At 41.9% G+C, this 21,540-nt stretch overlaps 1 protein-coding gene across 1 annotated transcript in view; it reads right to left on the bottom strand.

Annotated features, from left to right (window-relative positions):
- Window positions 1–441: 441 nt before the first annotated feature.
- The window catches only part of LOC126453583 (discoidin domain-containing receptor tyrosine kinase B-like), a 204,308-nt gene continuing 183,209 nt past the window's right edge, over window positions 442–21,540 (bottom strand). Inside the window, exons 14-18 of the mRNA XM_050091128.1 lie at window positions 16,658–16,767; window positions 12,940–13,134; window positions 8,667–8,759; window positions 8,437–8,578; window positions 442–1,792 (exon numbers count right to left, since the gene is read on the bottom strand). Of these exons, the coding sequence (XP_049947085.1) occupies window positions 1,463–1,792; window positions 8,437–8,578; window positions 8,667–8,759; window positions 12,940–13,134; window positions 16,658–16,767 (870 nt within the window). The 3' untranslated portion in view covers window positions 442–1,462. The remainder of the gene's footprint in view (window positions 1,793–8,436; window positions 8,579–8,666; window positions 8,760–12,939; window positions 13,135–16,657; window positions 16,768–21,540) is intronic.

Raw genomic sequence — 21,540 nt, 5'->3', positions numbered from 1 at the left:
TCGAATTAATTCTTGCCCGAAAATGAATGATTTCAACTCTCATTTCTCTATTAGAACTTTAGTGAATCCATAGTGATGAAGCAGATGACAAAGTGTTTTGGTGTATCATAGATTCATGACAATGTTTTTCAGAATACTGAGAAAACATTAGTCAGTGTAGTAAAGAATACAATAAAGTTATTCTTTGCAGCTAATTATTCAGTCTTATTTTTCTGAAAATTGTGCTTTGTGTAATCTGATAGGTTCTTCTATGAAAGCAGAAATTTCACAATTACACTTAGGGTGAACATCTAACTGTGTGCTGCAAATTTGTAGTATCTACATAAAACTGGCGAAGAGTTCTCGGGCTTCCAGCCGGGTGGTGGTGTCTTCAAACTGCGACGTTTCGACGAGTGACATACTCATCATCTTCTGGCGATGTGACTTCGCCAGAAGATGATGAGTATGTCACTCGTCGAAACGTCGCAGTTTGAAGACACCGCCACCCGCTGGAAGCCCGAGAACTCTTCACCAGCTGTATACGCCGGGAAAGCACACATTCACATCTACATAAAAGATTTCTTAAAATTACACTGTCATGGCATGGACGTCATAAATTTCACAAAACATTTGCTTCACGCAAGAACATCGTTCGATAAGGTTACAGAATCGAAATTAAATCACGTTCCGCCAACATTCCTTTGAAGATGCAGCACTTCACTCTTCTGAAATTCCGAAGCACGCCAGCTAACTTCTAACACAAATGTATTAAAAAAAGCATAACGATTAGATAAGTTCAATTACAGAACACGTTGTAGCTCAGTACCATTAGCAGCACCCGATGAAATTTATAATTTCAGCTATCAGTAATTCGTCGATTGCTAAAGACTGCTATTACAGTGCACGTTATTTCAGTCTATTTCATCGCTCAAATTAATATTACATTCCGGTAGTCAACATCCTCCTTATGATCTTTCACATTTTATAGTACTTGTAAATGAAAATAAGATGTTTATATAAGTTCTGCAAAGCGATTTCGTACGCCCAATGACATCTACTGTGTCCCATTATGCACATCGTCTCTGAGGTAACGTAACAGTATTGGCAGTGCTGAGAGACTTAGCAAATAATCTTCAAATTAAAGATGCGTGAGATCGTTTGAGGTACAGGAAAGTACTAACACGAACACTTCGTAGGACAGTTGCATTAAAGAGGGACGGTCAATTGACAGTGACGAACACTGTTGCAAGCATATATGTTTAAAACGATCTAACACGGCTTTAATCCCGAGAGGTTTTTATAGATTCTACTGCGACTTGACAATATGTTCACAGGTAATGCAGGACGCACAATAAGAACACATGTGGTCTTGAAGCTTAAAACTGGCACCGCTTACAGAGCAGTCCTTTTTTCTAGGCACCATGTGCATCGCGCAGTGTCCCTACTGGACCGCTTCCGTGATTGTATCTGGCACGACCTGCGGCTAGACGGTGGCGCCGAGCGGTGCGTATCCCAGCGTCTTCCTCTGCAGGAAGAGCTGTATCTCGCGGAAAGTGGGCCGGTCGGCGTCGCAGGGGCGCCAACACTCGGCCATCAGCTCCTGGACGTCTCGCGGGCCGCACGGCGCGCACGGCAGCAGCTCCAGGCCGGCGTCCTCGAGGCAGTGGGTCCGCTCCAGGCCGTAGCAGTGCTGCAGCGCCTCCAGCACCTGCTGGTCCGACAACGACTCGTATGGCCGCCGCCGGCACAACGTCAGGACCTCCCACAGCGTCACAGCGAACGACCACACGTCGCTCTTCGTCGTGTATTTGCCCTGGAAACAAAATGTGGTCTCTTGAGTCAGTCTGAACAAAAATGTTGACTTCCTTATGGAGCCAGCTGTAGCCAGAACGTTGTAATACAAAAACCGAGACGAAGAAAGTGAAAGTGAGGGAAATCGCTCTAGATGTAAGATCCTTAAAGACAGAATAGTGACTGCAAAAAATCCAGACTGGTTTAGAAGATCAAGTTTCACCGTCCCGTCGTCCACGAATCCGTTACAAATTAAATGAAATGTGCCTATGACATATTGGGACGTGATGCTCCATCTGGGGAATTCTACCACCTCGTGAAATATTTTGTTTGTCCATTCTTGTAGTAGATGGTTACAGGGCGTTCATTTGGTAGGAAGTGACAATTAAAGCATCTGGAGACGGCTCTCTTGGATTTGATTTATTCGCGCAACCAGTTTCGGTGTTCCATTACACCATTTTCAGGCCCTTTGAACTACCTGTTTACGTTATCCAAGGGGCCCCAATATGGTGTAATGTAACACCGAAACTGGCTGCGTGAGTAAATTAAATTCAAAAGAGACAGCTTCTGGTATTTTAATTTTCCCTTCCTGGGGCAAGTCTTGTTATTTGACAGCCCTTCTGCAGTTTGCATATCGGTGATGATGGAAGATATCGAACCACGAACACCGTTAACGAGAGTCAGCAATGCTAACTACAATCCCACGATGTGCTGGTGAGGCTACTACGGACCGAGTATAAATTAGGATACGACAAATAAGGGAGAAGAAAAGAAAGTTTTAACATCCTGCCGACGACAATCATTAGAGACGGAACACAAACTAGGATAGGACAAGGAAGGGAAAGGGCAGCAGAGTTTTAAGGCCCCACAAAGACGAATAGTTAGATGGAGCATAAGTGCGGATGGGGAAATAATGAGAATGGAAATCGGATATGTCCTTTTCATACGAACCAGTCAAGCATTCACCATTATCGATTTGAGGAAAAAATAGAAAGCTTAAATGTGGACTGCACCTCCACTCATCCAGAATCACTCCCACCAACATGAGGGGAGGTCCATATGGCATCGTTACAGAGGTAGTTAATAATCTCAAACTCAACTCTTTACAGGAACTTACAAATATAATCACAATTATGTGACAAACAGAAAAACTCCCTGCCGACTGAAAATGTGCCCTTATCCACCTGCTGCACAAGAAAGGAGTTAGGGTGAATGTGAGCAACTACAGAAGAATCTCCCTGCTACAAGTCACCAAGAAAATTTTCTCTGCATGCTTACTTCAGAGAACACAAGCACAGTTACAGTTCAAAATCTCTGTATTTCAGACAGGCTTCCGATTCGGTCGTTCATGCACAGAACACACATTCAATTTCAAAACATTTCTGAAATACAAGGCTATCAGGAATACTACAATCATCTGCATTTCATAGATTTCAAGAAAGTATACGATTCTGTCGACTGACGATCCTTACTGAACATCTTAGAAGAACAGGGACTTGACCCAAAAACATTACAACTATTCAAACAGACATTTGCTTGCAAGACATTAAAAGCTAAATTCATGGATGAAAGTTCATGATCAAAACTGGAATACACTAAGGCAACAGATTATCTCCTCTTTTGTCCAACTTATTCGTGAAAAAATTGCTGTGGAAAAAGAAGTGAAAATCTGAGAACATTGGAAACCAACATGGCTAGGATAATCCCAGGAGAAGACGGAAAAAGCAAACGTAGCTTTCGTTGACGGCCTGGCCAAACTCTCAGATAATGAAGCAACAGCAACCAAACAAACAGAAATACTAAAAAAAAAAAAAAAAAAGTGGAAAAAAAGTTGGCCTTGAAATATGCGGCAATATAAACAGAGTTACTACACATTCCAAATACAGGGATGAAATCCTCGACTCTACAAGTGGAGAAATGATGTCACAGAAGACTTGACTACAAAAAATTAACAGAGCTTACAGAATAAAACAAGGCATATACAACAGGAAATATATATAGATTTAAACAAACTATCAAGCACAGTATTTAGCTTGAAATGCTGTAAGCAAAGGCGACACTGACACTCCATACTAAAAGCAATGTGGAAAGCCATGAAGAAGGCAAAATCATGCGGAAAATTTCTGGCCCAAAGCTGACAGAAGAGGGATACAGTTTTCACTCTAGGAAAACCACACAAAAGACGTGAACCCCAGCAGCAGATGTCAGAAAAAGAAGGTTTAAGTTCTATGTGCACATCAGCATGCTACCACCAACAATACTCATTAAGTCAAGTCAACAGTACCATGGTTCACACAAATCAAACTGACCAAGAAATATTACAGATGGATCCACTAGAAGCTCAAGACAGAAACGTATATAGAAACAAAATTTACAAGTGGAATGTTTGGTCAGAGAATGAAGCACAAAAGAAAAAAAAAGTGGACTGAGGATAGGAAGAAACTCCATGGAGAAAATATGGGCGAATTGTGGGAAATTAGAAAGAATGCTCAAATAGGACAAAATGTTTTGTGTGATCCTACAGGATCTCGACGCAAATAGTAATAAATCTGGATGGCAAACTGAAGATATTAACCCTGCTCCACTCAAATGCATGTCTCCTGTGCCAATCAATATGGTACCTCGTTCCATTTCTAGAGTACAGGCTAAATTAGGATGACAGTAGGAATTTCAAAAAACTGTTATTAGTGCATAAGGTAAAATATTACAGTAAAGTAATATTGGTGTAATGGGGTATTCAAAATAGCTTTCGATGCGCCATCTGAATGGTGAGCCACATAAGAACTGTTCATATCCCATATGAGAGACATGCTGTAGGAAATTAAAATGCCTTATGTCTTCTCTCTCCACCCCCCTCTCTCTCATCTTGCCTTTCCCTCCCTTCCTCTCATTTAATGGTCCATTTTCCTCAGTCAGCCTGGAATATGAGCGATTTTTAAGATTTCTTTGGAAAAATTAATCGAACAATCAATATAAATCTTTTGGCACATTATTTATTGATTCCTGGACAAAATTTTCTGATTTTTTAAAGAAATTCAGTCATCATTAAACCCACTGGTCATGTTTCTTGCAATAAATAATGCATAACTTAAAATTAAAAATCAGGCTATTATTCTTTGCTGACATGCCTGTGGAATAATTCGGCCAAATTTCAGAAAGATATCTTTATTAGTATGTCCACTGTCCATTCTGTCTGCTGGAAACAGACTTTATCTAAAGCCGATGGAATGGACTGCGGGCACACTAATAAAGATATATTTCTGAAAAAGATTTGCGTTGGTTGCATCTTCAGTTTTCAAAAAAAAAAAAAATCTTAAAAATAGCTTACATTGTAGGCTGACTGATGAGAATGGACCCTTAATACAGGCGGCACTTGTTTAATAGCATTACATTCAAATAAGACAACGGTCATGAACACCATTCGTACAATACAGTAGTCGAGCAAATCATTGACTTTGCACCGTATACATATGTTGAAATGCACTTGAATATCTGGGTTCATGTACATCATATAATATGTCATCCCTAAATTAAAAGTAATTGGCCTTCCGCTCGTTCCAACCGACGTTTCCAGAAGGTTTCCCTTAGTTGTAAGGCAAATTCTGAAATTCGAAGTCCTCTCAAAAATATTCCTAATAAGAACTCCCTCTGTCCACAACCAGCACGCCAGGTCTTTGTCTGTAAAGTACCTGACTGTATCATTGGTCGTTGCTCGAACAGCGTAGACACTGAAAAGTTATATATGTAAATATACGTCAGAAATGGCGCTTGATCATATCTTCGAACCACATGAAAATTATTCACTGTTTTTTAGTGTCCCTCGGACCGCAGAAGCTTCCTTCCACCCAGTTTACAACAGCTGCCCTTTGAATGTTTTGATTATACAAGTCATGTCGTATTGCTTCTTTGACACTCTTCCCCAGACATGCATTAGTGTTTACTGCCGGACTGATGACAGTGATCTTCGCAAAAGAAGTAACGATCTTTAACACAACATTGCCTCTATCATTGCGTTCAGCAGCAGAAAATTTTCTGTGTCCTTTTATGCTGTTACGATATTAGGTATTGCAGCCTCTAGTGTGGTTACCCTACAACTGCTGTTGCGAGTGCGTCAGCTAAACAAGCCCCGATAATCTTCTCTCGAAAGTATCACACATCACACCTGGCAGTTCCTAATCCAGTACAAGATGCAAAGAAAAGATAGCTTCAGTATGTTCATTCAGAAAACAATCACGTGAATGGGTTTAGATTCGCAATATTTTGTCCTAGCCCTCTTCCCAATGATTATCAGTACCGCGTAGAAATATTAGTCCACATCGACGGTGGTAAGAACTACATCCGCATTTATAAGATTACAACCGACAATTAGATGCCTGGCAGAGAGTTCATCGAACCACCTTCAAGATATTTCTGTACCGTTTCACTTCCAAACAGCGCACAGGACAAACGAAAACTTAAATCTTTCCGTGAGAGCTCTGGTTTCTATTACTTTATTAAGAAGTTCCTTCCTCCCTATACAGGCGGTTGGCAACAAAATATTTTCACATGCTGAGAAGGAAGCTGATGATTGAAATTTCATGAGACGATCCCATCTCAACGAAAAACTGTTTTAACGACTGCCACCCCAATTCGCGTATCGTATACATGGAGTTCTCCCCCCTATTTCGCGACAGTACAAAACGAGCTGTCCTTCTTTGAACTTTTCCGATGTCTTCCGTCGATCCTGTCTGAAGCGGATCCCACAACACACAGCAAAACTCCACAAAATGCACAAGAGTAGAGTAGACAATCTCTTTAGTAGACCTGTTGCATTTTCTAAGTATTCTGAAGGAAAACGTGGTCTTTGGTTTGCTTTGTCCACAATATTATCTACGTGATCGTTCCGACTTAGTTATTCGTAACTGAAGTCCCTAAGCATTTATTCAAATTTGCAGCCTCTATATTTGTGTGATTTATCGTGTAACAGAAATTTAGTAGATTCCATTTAGTAGCATGTGGTTCTTCATACTTATTCATTAATTAGAGTCAACTGCCAGTTACCAGGAACAGCAGAGAGCCTACAAGAATTCCTTGCGAAATGCTAGATATTATTCCTGTTTTTCTAGATGACTTTCCGTCAGTTACTACGAATTGTGACCTTTCTGGTAGGAATCCAGACGCGCAGCTAAGACGATATTCCACAGGCGCGCAATTTGATTAGAAGTCTATTCTGAGATATGGTGAGAAAAGCCTTCCGGAAATCCAAAAATATGTTATCAATCTGACATCCCTTGCCAATAATACTTATTACCTCGTGAGAATAAAGCGCTAGTTGCATTTCACAGGAACGATATTTTCTGAATCCGTGCTGGCTGTCTGTCAATAAATAGTTTTCTTCTAGATAAATCAGAATGTTCGAGAACAGTATACGTTCCACTAACAAAACGAGTCTGTAATTCAGCGGATTACTCTTATTTCCATTCTTGGGTATTGTTTTCACTTCATCAACTTTCCCGTCTTCAGGTAGGTATCTTTTGACGAGTGAGTGGTTGTATTTGATTGCTAAGTATGGGGCTGTTATATCAGCATACAATGAGAGTTACCTGACTGGTCCACAATCAGGACAGGAGGCCTTGCCTTTATTGTTTTAAGCTGCTTTGCTACAGCAAGGATATCTACTTCTAAGCGACTTATATTCTAAAGTGTTATTGTTTCGAAGTCTGGAATATCTGTTTCAGCTTCTTTGGTGAAGCAATTTCGGGAAACTGTGTATAGTAACTCTGCAAAATACTGCCACCAATAACATCACCATTCTTCAGTAAAACGAAAAACCAGCCAATGTTGGAAATTCTGATCGTATATAAATTACACTAGTGGAAAGACACAAACAGTACCTTCACTGCACAATAACAATAGAGATTTAAGAATTTCCAGCATGCTGGACAAATTGCAAGGCAGAAACTTCTGTTTAATCAGTACAACGAGAAACCAGCCAATGTTGAAAATTTGGCTGGTTTTTCGTGTAATGATTAACAGAAGTTTCGGACTTGCTATTGTCCAGCATGCTGGGAATTCGTAAATCTCTATTGTTATTGTGCATTGAAGTTACTGTTAGTGCTTTTCCACTAGTGTAATTTATATACGATCAGAATCTCCCTTGATTCTCTGCCTTATTTCGAGACAGAGTTTCGTTGAGTAAAGTATTAAAAGCATCTTAATTTAATTTCACACAAAATTTCGATTTTCTGTAAAATTTTGTAAATCTTGTGTATTTTGCATTCTTTTAAATTTTGTACGCGTTTTTGTTGCTTCTGCAATAGTGTTCCTACCGTCGTTATTAATTTATTTGGTGTATATTTCAATTGCGTCTGTGCTATTTCTTTGAGTTTAAGCCACCTTTGTTCTATGTTTACATTCTCAGATTGTAAGGAGCAGAGGCTATGTCCTAGGAAAGCCTCAAGCGAATTTTTATCTGATTTTATAAAGAGTTGTATTTTGCGTTTATTTTGGGTTGGGATGAAAGTAGATGGAACAAGGAATCGGCCGTATCCTTAAAAACGAGTCATACCAGCATTCGCCCGAAGAGACTAAAACTAGATATCGGATGAGCATTTCGTTCCCACACCTTCCAAACGTGGACTCCTTACTCATAGCACCACTTAGCTTACGTGTAGATACGACTGTTACCTGGCACACGGACTCTGGGGCCATCCACCGAACTGGCAGCGACCTCGATCCGTCGATCGGATAATAGTCGGCAGCATACAGCTCGTTGTTGGTGCCGAAGTCGCAGATTTTCACGTGGTAAGCCTTGCCCACGATGCAGTTTCTGCAAAACAGAGATTGAATTTGTAAAGCAATCTACTGTTTGAACACTGACAGCTAATACATGTCCTTTTTGTGAAGGGTATGCTTACCTCGTAGCGAGGTCCCGATGTACGAAGTTCAGAGTTTCCAGGTAACGCATCCCGGACGCTATTTGCGAGGCTATGTACAGTAGGCACGTTGAACTGTAAATGAAAAAATTTGTGATGTAATTACAGTTATTTTAGATACGGTTCAAATACCTGTAAATATCAAAACAAACATTAAAAAACAATAGCATCTTTTCGAGGATAATAAACTTGAGAAAAATGCCATTTGCGTTCCTTTTAACCATTCCTTTAACGATTTCATAGCCCTATAGCAAATCATTTTATTTTCTGTTGCTGCAAGGGTGATGTTTCATGATGTGTTGACAATGAAAGCATAACTGTAACCTGCCTGTTCTATGAAAATATGATCGTTTTGTTGAAATGCTGCGCTTTATACGATCTACTATCCACGTGATAATCACTTTAAATATTTTCAAAGCGCAGAAACAGTACACATATAAAATTTTAGAATGTTCAGTTTGAATAAAGGGAAAATGTTTTATATGACAGCAATGTCACAGGTGTGTTGTTTCGCCGCTAGGATCCCATGAATATATTGACAGTAGTGATGTTCAGAGACAAGCTAAGTCTGCCCCGTGATGAATATTGTTTTAGAGGTGATGAAGAAAATGTTGTATTTAGATGCTAGTTATTCCTGAAGAAGCTCAAAACTATCAGGTGTTTCACGAATAACATTTGCAGCTTCAGCCAAGCAGGCAACTGGCTCTCCTTAACTGCCTAAAGTTGTCTCGTACACCAAATGCTTCATCTCACCTGACGAAAGAAAATCCGTAGGCGTGAGGTCCCAAGTCCGTGATGGACACAGTAATGGCTCACCACTCCGAATACAACAGACGGGAAAAAATTGTCTGTATGTTCTGTGACATCAAAGTAATCTGCAGTAAACACCCTGAAATTTCGTGTACATAGTTTCCTCACACCCTGTGCAAATGTTTAGTAGGATGTGGACGTTAGCACGGATTAGAATCTAATAAAGATGCAGTGTATTATTAGTTTCCTTTGTTCACGTTACCCAGAAATCTTTTTTAATGCTCCGGTTCCCTCTTAAAATTAACAGAGGTGGTTGGATTTGTAGCTAGCTGATAACAGCACAAAGACCAAGTTTCCATAACTGCCGTTGTGGACGACTGTTTAGTGTTGTATCTTTGTAAATTATAGCATTTAAACCAAAGCCAGAGAGTCTCTCAGTGCTTCTAACCTAGTTGCTTCGTAAAATAACATCAGTAGAAACATGAACGTGTAAATTGTAATAGTGACAGACTCGGAATTTTAAATGGACAGCATATTTTTACACTGACGACAATGAAAATGACTGCGAAAAATAAGTCGCATTTCTGCCTTATTCTCAGTGCTGGAACTGTAGCTAAGCTGGTCTGCTGAAAAAATTGGTTGCGACCTTCAACACGTTGAACTTCACACAAGACAGTCTGCGTGGGACACTCATTCACGAGTCGTCGTCACATGAGTGTTTCTCCGCGAGAAGGCAACTTCATTAATTGTTCTAAGTGACGTGTGAGGTGACCCCGAACAGAGGACTCATTGTATGTAGCAACACAAGTACAGGCGCTCTCTTGTAACCACTGGAGAATTGTCTGTGCAATCGCTTACTCCTGTCATGCTGTAAATTTCATTTCCCGTAACAAGAGTTCCAGTTCTCACAGTGATTTCCTAAAAACCCTCTACTGACCTTTGCAGAACGCTATTGCAAATGATTTATTTACCTTGCCCTTTCTATTAATGCAGTTTTTCGTCTTAGACAACTGGTCATGAAGTTGAATAATAAAATAAAGTTTTCCATGTATTGAAGTAACGCAACCCGTGCTAGAAGAATCGCAAGGGAATAGCGTGTCGCATTTATCTGAGCTTCCGAAATAAGTTGTTGTCCAGAAGCAACATGAGAAATGTACCAGGAAAATGCTGTTTAGAGACCAGAAGGAAATTAGTTGGCGTGACTGCTTATCCTGTGAATTTTTTTACGAAGATATGAACCGCGTTTGTCTTTTTTAAATCGCACCCTAAATGATCTATTCAACAACCCACTTTCAGTAGTCAATACCAACTCAAGAACGTATCACAGTGTTTTGTATTTGTGGGGATCTACAGCCTCTAGATGCTTAATAAACGTAAACATGGTAAGTAGTAGTCTATAGTGCGATTTTTATTTTATCGTGTGATTAGCTCATTTCTACTAATCGTCATTGTAAAGCACATTTGTAACATCTGTATTCACGTCATTTTCAAATCACTCTAAATTACACGTAAGAAGTAGCCATATGTAAAATAACGTAATATGGCTACTTTTTACTTGTAATTTAGAGTGCTTTCAAAATGACACGATATGCATATGTTACAGACGTGCTTGACAACGACGCTTAGTCGAAATTAGTTAATCGCACGATAAAATAAGCATTGCATTACAGCCTACCACGGACAAATTTTTTAGGTTTATTATTATCACAGCATATTATTCCCGGAAACATCACTTTATTAAAAAAGTATCGCAAAATTGACTTTCACTCTCCTGCACTAGCACGCAGCACAGGTGCGTAGGTGTGCAGGTGTGTAACGTATCCACTTCCTAGAGTTCCGAGAAAATAAATAAAAACGCAGGGTAAATGCACTAAGAAAATAGTAATAAATGTGCAGTGTTTAATCAAGGACTGCCTTTGCTGTACACAGCATACGTTTTAAAAGTGCTACGGTACTGTACTACATGTATCCGTATGTAACGAAGAAAATGTCATTGCAATTACTGTTCTGCTAACTTTAGGGGCCCTCACACGCTCGATATTTATTGTATAATAATGAGAACTGAGCAATACTATTGTCCGTCTGAGAGTGGTATTGACGGTTCGCGCAGTGTATTGAAGGGATTGCAGAGCTTTAAAAATACTCACACTCACTCAGTGTATTGCGAAATATATTGTGCTGTGTAAGGGTGGCGTTATGCACTATACGGCAGTTCCTGTGGAGACTTCGTGATTCGCAGACATGGAAACTGTTGATACAATGCCGCTATATGAATAAGGAAACACAAGCAAGACAAATGAAAGGAAACATTTGGTGAAGTACGGTCAGGGAAATAGTTTCAGCACATATTTAATACGTATTCAGTAACTAGTTGCAGAAACTTTAGACAAAAGTGTTTAAGTTCATGGAAAGAACACTGCCACAGTTTATCTCTTCATTTCAGAAGTTTAAATTATTTATTAAAGAAATGCATAATAGCACTACATACCGATACTCCACAGACATGTACCTTACTATTATGAGGTTTTATAACACGTCCAGCATTGTGGAAAGTAAAATCCGACGTGTATATAATCAGTCCTTGTTCTGTGTACGTAAGGTGTAACGAGGTTTACCAATTCGTTGAAAGATTCCTCATTCATCCTTAAAAATTTTGGACAGTTGTTTGCCTCTGTTGCGAGTTCTCTTAGCAGATTATTACGGTCGTGCGTAGAACACCTTCCAAATAGTTTTTCCGCCCATCGCCGCATCCTCTTACTTTCCTTTTTGCGGGACGTAGCAACTACGATATCAATACACCTAAGTCCTACATCATCAAATGCCTAGATGTTCGTTGCGATGACAGAGCTCAAACTGACACTGCCCGGGCGTAAATATTACGCAGTAATATTGTGAAGCTCGTGGCCTCGCACTTCAACACAATATATTGACACAGTATTATTGCGCACTAAATATTCAGCGTGTGAGGGCCCCGTCGTGTTCTCCTTAGATGAATACATTTTTAGTTTCTTCTCGTTGGTGTACACTGTACTCAAAGAAACTTTCAGCTAAAGGAAGTTGACGGAATGGCCGAAGGGCATTTTACTTCCGTTCTCATTTGTGTACGGTCAGCTTCACAAGTGGGCGATTTACTTTACCCCACGTTTGTGCGCTGCTTATTGGTATAGAAGTGAAAGTCAGTTTTGTATTACATATTTAATACCGTAAGGATTACGCGAATGGCTCTCTTTGGTACTTTTTCAAAAGATCTTGATGAGAGGAAGTGGATTACCGAATAAATGATATAATTTGCTATGTAAAACAGATGTACTGCTTATCATATCTTCGTAACGATAAAGTTACATGGAAGGCAATCATGCTTGTTAATGTACCCTAGGCAGCTTCTGGACAAAGCGTTATTTGTGGTGATCAATATGTATGTCCTATTACGTGGTACATGATCGAATCAACTGAAAAATAGGGAAGGGAAAGCCTGAGAGGTGAAAAACCGACGCACTGGTCTCACCTTACGGTGTTAGCGCCTGTGATGTACGGGTCGTCTTCATGGTGGTGTTGCCTGAGGAACAGGTTGAGGTCTCCGTGGTCGAGGTACTCGAGCACGACGCCCATCGGCTCTTCCAGCGTGCAAACGCCGAGCACCCGCGATAGGTGTGGCTCGTCCAGCGCCGAGAGGATTCGGGCGTCCCGCATGAAGTCCAGTCTGTGTATGACAAAAGATTCAACATTTGGAGACAAACAAATGATCTGGCTGACTGGTTTTCCGAACTTTCATCTTGATTTAAACGACTATTTAAAAGTAACCAACTAAGGTGTTCAAATTGTAGCAAGTATATGATTTAGTGGACTCATAAATGTTGTCGATGGCAAAGGAAGAACACACTTTTTCAGCTGGACGTGGACTGTCAGCGGAATTTTTGTACGAAACACAATTCGATTCGCCTCCTCTCATCAAATAAGTATGGTCGGATGTCAATCTGGGCGACACTCGTCCGGAAGGAAAGTCCTGTATCATAACCAGTGCGGCACCTTGTCCAGTGTGATTGCCACTGAGTGATTGATCAAGTGCCTCAATAATACTAAACTTTGGTTCCAGTTAGCTTACTTCGAGAAGTTTCCTGTAAATAATCGTCTCACTCTTTACAGATTACGGAAAAATAACGATGGCGTATTGGGGTAAATGACTTGCCAGGATGTCTGGTCGACTGGTAAGCAGGACATCTCACGTCCTAGTAAACCTCCGATTATGAGTTTAGTACACGCCTTTTATCCACATCCGAGTTTTTCTTATTAAAGACTCCTTAGGAAATCGTGTCCCAATTTTTCGTGAGGAATATTCCGTCATCTGGCGTCAATCAGTACCCGAAACACAACGATGATATCGAACAAAAACCTTCATCACATCGTTATTTGTTATTGGTATCGTTAATAGCACATCACTAACTGTGTAAGTAGTTATCGTCGTACACTGTAAAATTCAGTTCTTCTGCATCATTTCCGTTGGTTCAGACACTTGTATCCATTGCTTTGCTGGATCATAATCTCCCCATTACGAATGACATGCATTTCCATGGTTATTACCAGCGTATTCACCTATCCACTACTTTAAGGTGAACAAAAGTCATGAGATAATGAAAATTTCACAAAGATAATGTTAATTTTTTGTATTTGACTCGTTTTATTTTGGTTTTTTACTTATATCAAGTGTATGTATGTTAAACTCATCAGTATTTAAAACTAATAACTGAGCTCTCTCTACATTTCCTCTATGGCTACCGTGCTTTGCCGCGTTTTTGTTTTTGAATAATTTCATGATCTGAGAAGACATTTCTTCAGTTCTTAGTATACTTTTCGTGTTCGAATAGGCACCGAAATTCAGTTTTCTCGTTACATTTTTTACCCAGAAATTATTATTGTACATCGTTCTTAATGTTTTTCGTTTTTGGTATTACGATGGTTGTATTATTTTAAGCTTCTTCTTCTATGAAAATATATTCGACTGTTTTGACTTGCAAGTCCGTGTTTCGATTTCTGGCCACGATTAATGCACATGAAGGGGATGAGCAGGAATTTAGTTGAAATGTATGGTTTGTCGCTGCCGCTTGACTAGGGACTGCAGAAAATGTCATTATTGACATTCGAATATAAACCCTGCATTCACTAATTACATGTGATCAAATTTAGATATTTGGACACATTACCAACTTTCACAGCGGCTTTTCGTTCCTTTCGTCGAACGGGGAGGTTTGTAATGGGACGACCTGGTAAATATAGCCGTGGGCAAGTCTTAAGTCAGAATGAAACTGTCGGGGAGACTGCTAAGCAAGTGTGATTCGCTGAAGACGGATGTCGCTATAAAAGCGTTCGTTCATCCATCCAATTACTGAGCATTTTTGACTGGTAATGGAAACTGCATCAACTTGAATTAACGGAAGACGGAAAAAATATCCAAGGGATACATACGAGCTGCGTTACTGGTGTGTATAGTCAGGACAGAAATGCTCAAGAAACTAGCAGAGCCGCTACAAGAAAGGCGCTGAGTCTGTATTTTAACATTCATAAGTACCATGTTCCAATAAGAGAGAAGAAACGTAATATCATGGAACTTATATATCGCGTAAAATTAGATTAATTCGGAAATGTGCAGGAAAGGGCAGACAGTCTTCCTTCCCAATCGCCAACGGTAAGCGGGAAATATTCAAGGAGCGTTCAGTAATAAATGTAACACGTTTTTCTTATCGGTCAGTTTCGGTTGAAAGAATGCGGGATTTATTGAGGGAATCGTGGAATATTCGCGCTTCAGCCCCTGTAGTTCATGAAGTTGCGATAGGTGGCTGAACTATACGGAGCTTTCAGAATGGCATCTGTAACTGTGGTGCGTTTCAAGCAGGTAGTTGCCATTGAGTTGCTTTTGGCGAACCAGTGCTTCGCAGATGCTCACAGGTGCTTGCAGTATGTCTATGGAGATCTGGCAGTGAACAAAGGCGCGGTGAGTTGTTAAGCGAGGCGTCCGTCACCTCGCAACAAGGTTGCGCAAACATGTCCGATCTTCCAAGCGCCGGTCGGCCTCACACAGCTGTTAACTCCTGCAGTGTTGGAATGTGGGGTACCAGTAGAAGTGATCGACGGATCACAATCAAACACCTCCCTGCACAACTGGACGTCTCCGTTGTTAGTGCTAACACATTCGCCCACCAGTAAGCGTGTTGGCCCGCTGGCTTCCTCACCGCCTAACAGAAGGACCAGATAGAGCAACGAAGGATCGTCTGTGTGGAATTGCCTGCGCGTTACAAGCCTGATGGCGAAAAATTTTGTCGAACTTCGTCACAGGCAATGTACAAGGTTTCATAACATCGAATCGGAAAGAAAATGGCAATCTACAGAGTGACGCCATGCCACCTCTCCTCCGAAGAAAAGTACGAAATTGCTTCCCCTGCCGGTAAAGTAATGACAATGGTCTTCTGGGATTCTGAAGGAGTTATTCCATTTGATATAATCCGTCATGATGCAACGATCAAGTCGTAAGTGTATTTTGCTAGCCTCAGGAAATTGAAGAATCGACTAAAGCGTGTAATCCACCTCAAAAATGAAAACGAACTCTCCTCCTTGACAATACCAGGCCGCACACAAATCTATACAGCCGAGAGGAGCTCACAATACTCCACTGGACTGTTCTTCCTCATCCACCCTACAGTCCGGATATCGCAACTTCCGACTTCCACGTGTCTGTCCCAATGGAGGAGTAGCCCTCAGGGAAGTACTACGTCGATGATTGGGATGCAGCAAGACCTGGGCTAAGATGTCGACAGATAGAGTGGTACCATGCGGGCATATAGACTCTTCCACTAATTATTTGATTACGTTAAAATATATGGTTTAGGAGTAAAAAACAGTGAGGAGCAATATGATGTATTGGAATCCTAACTAAAATCAATCATCTTTAACAAATATTGTTGCATTAGTTAGTGAGTGCCCCACTTATTTCTCATCAAGAATGCTCGGTAGCTCATGAGTGCAGGCATAAATTTAGAAGCATTTTACTGTAAGCGAGATTGTAAAGTACCATGCATCCCAGGTAATGTCGTAGCAGTCTGGTCAATCAGTTTTACAGAAAATTCAGAGACGAGAGCTAGAGAAACCCATCAACAGTGCATTATGTTCCACTTGTTCAGTAAGTGAGCAGTGTGATAACCCCCAATGGCCACGGTGCGATGCCCCTCACTTACCTGGACTTCTCGGCCGCTCCGATGGGCAGCGACTTGACGGCGACCAGCCGCTTGCCGAGAGTCGGAGCGCCGCCAAATTCCATGATGCCGTCGGCCTCCGCCACGTACACCTGCCGGCCAACGTCAAGGCGCTAAAATTAGAACATGCCGTGCAGCGACGACTCTCATGGAATCCAGCCACACGCTGAAATTATGATATCCACAGAAGTTTCACAGACTACACTACTCCAGCCTCTAGTTACGTGAGCTGTGAATTCATCTTAATTGTTGTTGTGGTCTTCAGTCCGAAGATTGATTTGGTGGAGCTCTCCATGCTTATACAGTAGGGGTATAAAGGGTAGACGAAACTATGGAAACACCAAAAACAAAACGCATTACCGTTCATTATACGGTATAATGAAACCGTTGACATTCATCAGATTTACCTGACCAGCCGAAATGGTCACATAATCCGTGGCATTTACGTGATCCTACAGAGTAAGCCTTGGGCCCATGGAATACCATGATGTGGCTGCCTAACTGATCACCACATCATGCTATGTTTCACTCTTGGAACGTAAGGTCGGCCGGAAGTATGAAACACTGTGAAATAAGACTAATACGACCAAATGACTCCCTTTCATTGCTCCATAGTCCAGATTTTATGTTTCCGGTACCATATTTTCCTGTTAAGTGCATTTGCGTCACTGACGAGCAGTTTTGGAATTCCAGTTCACCCTACAATTCCCTTCTTATGGAGCTCCTGTCATGTTGCTGTGGTGCTGAGAGGATTCGCGAGTGTGATTTTAAACTCTGCTGTGACTTTTGCAGCTGTCGTTCCCTTGTTTTTCGTCGCAGTCGTCATCGACGACAGGCCGTCACGATCACACAGGACTTACTTAGCGCTGTGACAGCGGATGATGCTTTTGTGCTTTCTCTGTATACTGTATAAATGTTCGACACTGTGCTTCTTTAAACACCAAACACTTCGGGTACCTAGGTTACGGAAGCATCCGCCATACCAGCACCAATAATCTGCAGCGTTCGAAACCAGTTAGCTCCGACATAGTGCTTCCCCAACTGCACAGAACACTATTCTGACCGCGACTGACACTTGCAACGTGCTTAGAACATTAAACAGGTGCCGTTCGTTGTCATATACTGTCATATACAACGGCGTAACCTGCATACTTGTCCAGTATCTACAATTATCTTCACGCATGCATTTCTCGCGGTGTTTCTATATTTTTACCAAGCCATGTAACTACCGTTGTGCCGGCCGGAGTGGCCAAGCGGCTAAAGGCGCTACAGTCTGGAACCGCACGACCACTACGGTCTCAGGTTCGAATCCTGCCTCGGGCATGGATGTGTGTGATGTCCTTAGGTTGGTTAGGTTTAAGTAGTTCTAAGTTCTAGGGGACTTATGACCACAGCAGTTGAGTACCATAGTGCTCAGAGCCATTTGAACTATTTTTTAACTACCGTTGTTCATCCTGCTTTCAGAGGTTCACAGTACCAACACGTCAACGAAATGTCGGCTAATGGTACAAGGCCATAGCTGTCAGTCAGCCAGATTACTGCACCTGTAGCTATTGAAAATATCACTCTGCCCCCCCCCCCCCCAACTGATACCACTCTAATGTGTTCAATTACGACTACGCGTGTCGCTGAGACTCGCAACCCACAACACCGCGGCAAGGTCCACGACCTGTGGAGGCTCTTGAGTTCTTAATTATTTTTGTTATCAGGTCAGACTTGTAACTACGTTCGAGTTTCAAAACGTAACATGCAGAGTTTTATAATAACAAGTGATACTACCTCTTGTCAGCATAACATTGTTCAAAAGAGAACATTGTAGCTCTCTGATTTCCAACGATACCAGATGAACGTAAATGGAATGAACTACAGATTAAACTTCAGACATCTGTATTCTGCTTTTTACGTACATACAACACTTCAAGGACTTAAATTTAATTTAATGATATCTGAGGTGCACTGTTTTCTTGTAAATCTATTACGTTGCTACAAATAAGAATCATCTAATAACGGTGACTGAATAGGTGATCGCGTTCTATGAAATACCTTACGTCATGTTAATGGAGATGTGTGATAAAACATCGTAACGGTAACAGTGGCTGCCGAAGCTGCTTTACGTTTGGAATGAAGTAGAAGGTTGTGAGTCTTTGATATTAATTAGAGAGCGTCGTCATTCATATTTTAAGTATTCATTTGAAGCTCGCCTTTTGGCCATCAGTGCTATTTGCACACGTTTCATGGAGCAGATTACTGTCTTATTGGCCACTAATAATTTCATTGAGTTTTATAACTCAAAAATTTTACTTAAATCTATGGTCCAGCAAAAGCTAGAAAAAATTTCTAATTCCGGTACCTTAAATTCTAGCCACTGCCACATATGAAAACTAAATTGAGGAGATGGCCGCAATATATACACTGATGAGCCTAAACATTGTGACTGTCTGGGTGATAACCTATTGCTCCGCCTCTGGTACGCCATACAGCAGCGAGTCTACTTGGCATGAATTCGTCAAGCCTATTGCTCCTCCTCTGGAGCGCCATACAGCAGCGAGTCTACGTGACATGAATTCATCAAGCCTATTGCTCCTCCCCTGGAACATCATACAGCAGCGAGTCTACTTGGCATGAATTCGTCAAGCCTATTGCTCCTCCTCTGGAGCGCCATACAGCAGCGAGTCTACATGACATGAATTCACCAAGCCTATTGCTCCTCCCCTGGAACATCATACAGCAGCGAGTCGACTTGGCATGAATTCGTCAAGCCTATTGATCCTCTTCTGGAGCGCCCTACAGCAGCGAGTCTACTTGGCATGAATTCGTCAAGCCTATTGCTCCTCCTCTGGAGCGCCACACAGCAGCGAGTCTACTTCCCATGAATTCGTCAAGCTTATTGCTCCTCCCCTGGAACATCATACAGCAGCGAGTCGACTTGGCATGAATTCGTCAAGCCTATTGATCCTCTTCTGGAGCGCCATACAGCAGCGAGTCTACTTGGCATGAATTCGTCAAGCCTATTGCTCCTCCACTGGAGCGCCATACAGCAGCGAGTCTACTTGGCATGAATTCGTCAAGCTTATTGCTCCTCCCCTGGAACATCATACAGCAGCGAGTCTACTTAGCATGAATTCGTCAAGCCTATTGCTCCTCCTCTGGAGCGCTATACAGCAGCGAGTCTACTTGGCATGAATTCGTCAAGCTTATTGCTCCTGCTCTGGAGCCCCATACAGCAGCGAGTCTACGTGACATGAGTTCGTCAAGCATATTGCTCCTCCCCTGGAACACCATACAGCAGCGAGTCTACTTGGCATGAATTCGTCAAGCCAATTGATCCTCTTCTGGAGCGCCATACAGCAGCGAGTCTACTTGGCATGAATTCGTCAAGCCTATTGCTCCTCCTCTGGAGCGCCATACAGCAGCGAGTCTACTTGGCATGAATTCGTCAAGCCTATTGCTCCTCCCCTGGAACGCCATACAGTAGCGAGTCTACTTGACATGAATTCGTCAAGCCTATTGCTCCTCCCCTGGAATGCCATACAGCAGCGAGTCTACTTGGCATGAATTCGTCAAGCCTATTGATCCTCTTCTGGAGCGCCATACAGCAGCGAGTCTACTTGGCATGAATTCATCAAGCCTATTGCTCCTCCCCTGGAACGCCATACAGCAGCGAATCTACTTGGCATGAATTCGTCAAGCTTATTGCTCCTCCCCTGGAACGCCATACAGCAGCGAGTCTACTTGGCATGAATTAGTCAAGCCTATTGCTCCTCCTATGGAGCACTGTACAGCAGCAAGTCTACTTGGGGTGAATTCGTCAAGCCCTTGGCAGATTTCTGAGGTATCTGGCACCAAATGTCTACACACAGGTCACACAACACACGTTCATTAGGGATGGAGCTGGTCTCCAGAGATGTTCGTCGGGTTCGGATAAGTCGAATTTGGTGGCCAAGAAATCACCGTGAGGTCACTATCATGCATCTCGAACCACTGTATTCCGATTCTCGCTTTGTGACACAGGCAGTTATGCTGCTGGATTCTCATCTGGCCATCTGATGTTTTACATGATCTCACTCACTCCACACAAATGCCGCGAATGTTGCTTTAGAAGGACATGGCCGATTTCCTTCCCCGTCTTCGAAACGAACAGAGCTCGTACTCGGCTTGTAATGACGTCGATGTCGACAGGACGTTAGCCCCCCGTATTACTTACTTCCTTCATTTATCCTGCTGAAGGATGCCAACGCCATTAGGGAAGGCATCAAGGATGAAGGGATGGAGGTGTTCTGCAGTAACGTTAAAGTAGTCCGCAGCAGTCATTGTACCTTCGTTTACTACCACAAGCGTCACGCAAGTCCAGGTGAATGCCGCTCACATCATAATACTGCTGTCACTGGTCTGCATCCGAGATGCGGTGCATGTTTGTAGCAGCTGTTAACCTAGATAAAGGCTAATCAGGACAGGATGTAATAAAAAAAACTATGGAAAGCCAACACCTTGTCGCACACACGTGTTTGCACCATGCCTCTACCACTTTCCATAGCCACTTACGACCGTAGCTGGCGAACGCAACTAGCTTCGCCGTTTCCGAGACTATCATTCCCAGGCGGCGGGCAGTAAAAGACGAGTATTTGACAGTCTAGTATCCTTTTAGAACACTTTATGTCTAAATAGAAAGTTTTATTATATAGTTAACCGGTTTCATCCAGTAAAGTTACCACCTTCAGATTCATAATCACAGAACTTGCCACATATTCGACATTGTACAGAATGCTCAGCACTTGTTACCTAGGCATTGAAGCGTTCCAAAAGGATACTAGAAATTCAAATATAGAATATCGCCACCTGCGTTCACTGACGATCTCAGGTAAACA

This window comes from Schistocerca serialis, chromosome 1 (genome assembly GCF_023864345.2).
Source record: "Schistocerca serialis cubense isolate TAMUIC-IGC-003099 chromosome 1, iqSchSeri2.2, whole genome shotgun sequence".
In the NCBI taxonomy this organism is placed as follows: domain Eukaryota; kingdom Metazoa; phylum Arthropoda; class Insecta; order Orthoptera; family Acrididae; genus Schistocerca; species Schistocerca serialis.
The sequence above is the reverse complement of the archived record's forward strand: the minus strand, read 5'-3'. Positions and strand labels throughout refer to the sequence as shown.